General features: G+C 41.7%; 1 protein-coding gene across 3 annotated transcripts in view; it reads right to left on the reverse strand.

Moving 5' to 3' along the window:
• map3k7 (mitogen-activated protein kinase kinase kinase 7) overlaps positions 1-6,373 on the reverse strand; it is a gene marked incomplete at its 5' end in the record, with an annotated part of 48,226 nt that overhangs the window by 4,888 nt on the left and 36,965 nt on the right. For all 3 annotated transcript variants that reach the window (XM_014032570.1, XM_014032571.1, XM_014032569.1), the window contains 1 exon segment: positions 3,908-4,007. In XM_014032570.1, the coding sequence (XP_013888024.1) occupies positions 3,908-4,007 (100 nt within the window).

Genomic DNA, 6,373 nt, shown 5'->3' on the forward strand with positions numbered 1-6,373 from the left:
ATCGCAATATATTGGGATATATTGTATCGTGACCCTTTTGTCATGATATGTATTGTATCGCCAAATTCTTGCCAATACACAGCCCTAGTATGTGGTGGGAATCATTCTCATCTACCACCACATCAAATTTCAGTCCAATATGTTTAACAATTGGCTGAGTTATTTGCAGTTTCAATTTAGCTCTGGCAGTCATTTAGAAATTTTTTTAGCATTCAGAATTTGTCAGAACCTTCCATCCGGTGGACGAGAGGGTTGCCTCTCTGTGGATTCGTGCTGCAGGAGGGAAGGTTCTGACTGTTGTTTGTGCTTATGCACCAAACATCAGTTCATATTACCCGGCTTTATCCACTGACACTTCCTTGTTCTGCTGGGTGACTTCAGTGCTCAGGTGGGCAATGACGGAGTTATCTGGAAGGGGATGATTGGGAGGAATGGCCTCCCTGATCTGAACCCGAACAGTGTTCTCTTATTGGACTTCTGTGCTAAGCACAGGTTGTCCATAACGAACATCATGTTTGGCCATAGGGTGGTCCATAAGTGTATTTGGTACAAGGCCACCTTAGGCCAAAGGTCATTGATCAATTTTGTAATCATGTCATCTGACCTGCGGCCCTATGTCTTGGACACTCAGGTGACGAGAGGGACAGAGCTGTCAACTGATCACCACCTGGTGGTGAGTTGGATCTGGTGGCGGGGGAGGCTGCCAGACAGACCTGGTAAACCCAAACGTATAGTGAGGGTGAACAGGGAACATTTTGTGGAGCCCCCGTCTGTGTGTTGTTCAACTCCCACCTCCGAGAGAGTTTTTCACGTGTCCCAGGGGAGGTCAGGGACATGGATTAAGAATGGGCCATGTTTAGGGCCTCCATTGCAAATGCGGCTTCCAGGAGCTGTGGCCTGAAGGTCATTGGTTCCTGTTGCGGCGGCAACCAAAGGACCCGACGGTGGACACCAGTGGTGATGGAGGCCGTCAGAATGAAGGAGGAGGCCTTCCAGACTTGGCTTTCCCGGAGGACTCTTGAAGCAGTTGACAGTTACAGGGTGGCAAAGAGGGTTGCAGCTTCTGTGGTTGCAGATGCTAAAACTCGGGAATGGGAGGAATTTTGGCAGGTCATGGAGAAGGACTTTGGATTGGCCCTGAAGAGGTTCTGACAAACTGTTCAGCATCTCAGAAAAGGACAGCGTTCCCTGTCCCAGGCTGTACTTGGTTTGGTGAGGAACTGCTGACCAGGACTCAGGATATCGTTAGGTGGTGGAATGAACACTTTGAGGATCTCCTGAGTCTACCCTCCATGTCCACCTTTGAGGAGGCAGAGTCTGAAGACTCGGTGGAAGACGAGTCCATTACCATGGCAGAAACATCTCTTCAACATCACATGGAGGACTAGGACAACTCCTCTGGAGTGGCAGAGTGGGGAGGTGGTTCCCATTTTTAAAAAAGGGGACTGGAGAGTGTGTGATCACACTACTCACCCTCCCTGAGAAAGTTTACTCCAGGGTGTTGGAAGGGAGGCTCCGATCGATTGTCGAACCTCGGATTCAAGGGCAGCAGTGTGGCTTTCGTCCTGGGCATGGAACAGTGGACCAGATCTTTACCCTTGTAGAGTTGCTAAGGGGGTCGTGGGAGTTTGCCTCTCCAGTCTACATGTGTTTTGTAGACTTAGAGAAGGCTTATGACCGTGTTCCTCAAGGCATTCTGTGGGGGGTGCTGCGGGAGTATGGAGTGTCTGGGTTGCTCCTAAGAGCAATCCAGTCCCTATATAACCAAAGCAGGAGCTGTGTTCGCATTCTTGTCACAAAGGTAAGCTTGTTCTCAATGTGTGTTGGACTCCACCAGGGCTGTTCCTTGTCTCTGATCCTGTTTGTAATGTTTATGGACAGGATGTCAAGGTGCCGTCGTGGAGAGGAGGGTGTATGGTTTGGGAACTACAGGGTCTCATCTTTGCTGTATGTAGACGATGTGGTTCTGTTGGCATCGTCAGACCACGACCTTCAGCGTGCCCTGGGGTGGTTTGCAGTTGAGTGTGAAGTGGCTGGGATGACAGTAAGTTCCTCTAAGTCTGACGCCATGGTTCTCGACTGGAAAAGGGTGGAATGTCCCCTCTGGGTCAGGGGAGAGTCTCTGCCTAAATTGGAGGAGTGTAAGTATCTGGATGTCTTGTTCATGAGTGACGGTAGGATGGAGCGGGAGATGGATCGACGAATTGGGGCCTTGTCCTCAGTAATGAGGGTGTTGCTTCGGTCAGTCGTGGTGAAGAAAGTGCTGAGTCGAAAGGCAAAGCTCTCGATTTACTAGTCTGTCTTCATTCCAACCCTCACCTATGGTCACGAAGCATGGATCATGACCGAAAGAATGAGATCCCGGATACAGGCAGCCGAAATGAGCTTCCTTCATAGGGTGGCCGGGCTCAGCCTTAGAGATAGGGTGAGGAGCTCTGTCATCCGGGGGGGAACTCGGAGTAGAGCAGCTACTCCTCCACATTAAATTAGTCAGTTGAGGTGGTTCGGGCATCTGATTAGGATGCCTCCTGGACACCTCTCTTTTGAGGTGTTCCAGGCCCGTCACACTGGTAGGAAACCCCAAGGAAGACCCAGGACTCACTGGAGGGATTATGTATCCTCTCTGGCCTGGGACCACCTTGGGGTCCCCCAGGATGAGCTGGAAAGTGTCGCTTGGGAGAGGGATGTCTGGGTTTCTCTTCTGGACCTGTTGCCTCCGCGACCCGACTACAGGTATGTGGAGGAAGATGGAGATGGAGATTCAGAATTTGTCAAAGCTTGTTTTGTGTTAAAATGGCTGAATTATAGCCTTATTTAAAACTAACATTAGCAGTTAGCTTAAACTTGTGATTAATATTTAAAATGGGTTTAGTTAGCTCAGCTATCAACCCACAATATTTCTGGAATGCTTTGGTCTGAATTTGTCATTATTTTAACTTTACAAGCCCCTCTTTCCCCCTTTTCTGATGTGTGTTTTAAAGCAACTCATTTTGATACTGTTCCTTTAAATCCAAATCAAGACCCCGCCCCCTCCAGCTTCCAGACCGGTTTATTCCAGTTTGATCAAGGGGTTTATGACTATATAGCAGCACAGAAATGTTTTATTTACAAATTAATAAAAAAAATGTCAACAGAAGACTTGTCCTGATGCATCTCAGTAATCCAGGTAAAAAATCAAAAAGAAAAAAATTGTATAGGTCTTCTGGACGGGTTCTTCTYTAATGAAACGTTTCRTCTCTCCTCCAAGAGACTTCTTMAGTCTGAGAGTTTCAGGCAAAATTCAGGCTTTTAAGCCCTGCCTCCATGTGACTGATCCTCACATCACATGGCTATCGTTGACACCTAATTAACACCTATTGTTAACAGGGGTGGAGTGATACTGGCAATAGCAGTGCTGTAGGAGGCTTGTCCATCAAGCCTTTTATGCTGAACCCAGAGCCAGAGGAGAATGAAGACGACCAAACAGTAGATGTTAACTAGATGTTACCGTCCAGACCTTATTTGGTAGTTCTGTCACAAATACTGTGATGTGAATGTTCAGGAAAGTGAACGTGTTGAAAAATATGACCCAAACTAAATTATCTACACAGCACAGGGAGATAAAAAAAATTAACTATTTTGCACTTTTAGAGACTACATAATAAAAGACATTTAATGGCTACAAAAATCATTTCTGACTCTTAATCCTCATGTTGAAATTATTTGAAACACAGAATACTGGTTGTTCAGTCAGTGGCCCTGTCACTATAACATTTTAGACAACTTATGCCAGCTTATGAAAACTTTGTCCAAAAATAAAGATGTGTAATATGCATTCCTTCAATAAATGCTAGGCCCTTATTAMAATAGTTTGAGCTGTCTTATCATGTGCATTTGTTTGAAAGATCTGTCTCAACACTTTGAGTACCTGTGGGATCATCAGGGGAGAAGAATCCTCTGCCGCTTGTTTTGTCAGGTGGCATCATCCTCACACTCGGACTGGAAGACCGGCTCGAGTTCCTGCTACCCTGCAAGAAGAAGAAGAAGGAAAAAAAAAATCAAATTTGGATAAAACAAATTATATTTGGGGCAGCTGTGGCAGAGTGGTTTGGGGAGTCGTCCTGGAACAATAAGTCACCGGCTCGATCCCCCACCCAGCTGTTTCAGTTGTTGTGTCCTTGGGCAAGACACTTCACCCCTAATGCCTCTGATGTGTGTCCCATCAGTGTATGAATGTGATTGGCACTGATTAGTCTTCAAAGGTGATTGTACGTTAGCTTTGTGGAGACCTAATAGAGTGCTGTGTGAATGGGTAAATGAGGGCACAGATTGTAGTGTAAAGCTTTGAGTGTCCTGGATGGATAGAAAAGTGCTATATAAGTACAGTCCATTTACCATTTATCRTATGATATTCAGTAATAGAAAGGGAATTATCCATGTTCCATTTAGAGTCAATAGGTCTCATGCAAGATCCGTTCGTATGAACAGATTTGTTCTTAAGTTGTGCGTACACTGATTTAGAACTTATGGCATTCACCAATTTTCTCGTATTGTAAGTTTTTTTTTCAGATACAAACAAAATTCACGTGTGGTCCAGAACTGTCCGATATTTTACATGCTGTCAATCTGCTTTTATCCAGACAGATTTTCTTTACTAATGACTTTACATTTCATTAGTTTGAAGATATTTCGAGTTGAAAATAAATCACACACCATAATTATGTTGACAATAGGCTATTCTGTTTGAATTAGAATTATAATTTAAAATGTATTAATGTAGCTTAACAATATAAATTGGTTAAATTCAATTAAATTGGCTATTAATGCTGTTGTACAACACTACAATATTATTATGAAAATCTCAAACTACAAACCAACTTAATGAGCTTTATTCAAACATAGATTATGTTTTTTTTATCCAATTTTATTTTGTTTAGACATATTCAGCACATTTTGGAGACATTTTAAAATGCTTTTTTCAGAACCGCATCTAACAACTTGTGACGATTGGGGGGGGGGGGTACGGGCTGTGGCTCTTCTTCTGAATAACTGAAAATTATTTAACACGGTTCTTTACACTTAAATTAAAAAATATATGACCAAAGGAAAATCAGTGCAGGACTAGAGAGAGATGAATATGATTTAGATTTTTATTTCTGTGACTGTATAAGACCCACAGGAGACACAGAATTAAAAGTAGTTGACATTTCATTCTTTGGCTTTAGCAGGTCCTTTAATTCCACAGCTGATGCTGCAAAAAATTACAGATTTTTTTTGATCTCTGAGAGCAGGACTTCAATCTACAAACTCGTGAAGTTCTTTTTACTTTGTAATGTCATTTATAAATGGACACTTCCTAGAATGTGGGGTAGGAAGTGTGGCCCCATATGGTGTTTTTCGGGTGGTAATTATGCTAATATCCTCTCCTCGAGTATAAGCACCTGAATACACATTCATCAGGTTTACATTGCTCATTTACACACTTTTCCTGAAGATAGAAGCGGTTGCTGAATGTGACGTAGTATGTTCGAACTAAGGGTTCATACGAACAAAAAGAGAAATTTAGGATAAGAATACGAAAATGTTCTTGCATGAGGCCCAATGGTGTTGAGATTTGTATAGTCAGTGATATGAAGTTTTTGGGTATTAACGTTGATGAAAAGCTGACATGGAAACCTCACATAAATTATTTAAGAACAAAAATAGATAAATCTATCAAAGTAGTGTATACAGTAAGGTAATTATTCAATAATAAAGCACTGTTTTTGTTGTATAATGCAATAATTGTTCCACACTTAATTTATTGTAATGAAGTCTGGGGTAAAGCATGTAAAACAATTACAAATCCTATTTTTATTTTACAGGAAAGAACAGTTAAGAATTATCACTAGGAAAGATTACAGCCATCCAGCAAATACAATATTTTATCAATTGAAAATTTTGAAATTCTACGACTTGGTTGACTATAATATTTTACTGTTTATGTATAAGGCTCACAAAAACATATTACCTTCTAACATTCAAGTAAAGTTTGTTAAGAGAGAGTTTTCTTAAGTGGATGGAAATGTTTGCGAAGCCTTGGTTTCGTACCAGTATAAATGAGCGGTCTACTTTGATTCAGGGGATATGATTGTGGAATGGTCTTGAGGATTGTTAAAAATGCCAGATCTATTGTATGTACATATTAAAGAGAATGATAAAAGTTTTTTTTGAAGAAGTATGGGAAAGCATAATATGAATCCAAATAAATTGTTGTTTGAGTTGATGTTTTAATTTGACTTTGTTTTTTTGTAAATTACTATTGTTTGAATAGATTTTTGGGATAATAGGGGGAGATAATATAAGATTTTTTTCTTCTTTCTGCTGCTTTCATTTTATTCGATTTGTATATATA

This window comes from Austrofundulus limnaeus, unplaced genomic scaffold, assembly GCF_001266775.1.
Source record: "Austrofundulus limnaeus strain Quisiro unplaced genomic scaffold, Austrofundulus_limnaeus-1.0 Scaffold1482, whole genome shotgun sequence".
In the NCBI taxonomy this organism is placed as follows: Eukaryota; Metazoa; Chordata; class Actinopteri; order Cyprinodontiformes; family Rivulidae; genus Austrofundulus; species Austrofundulus limnaeus.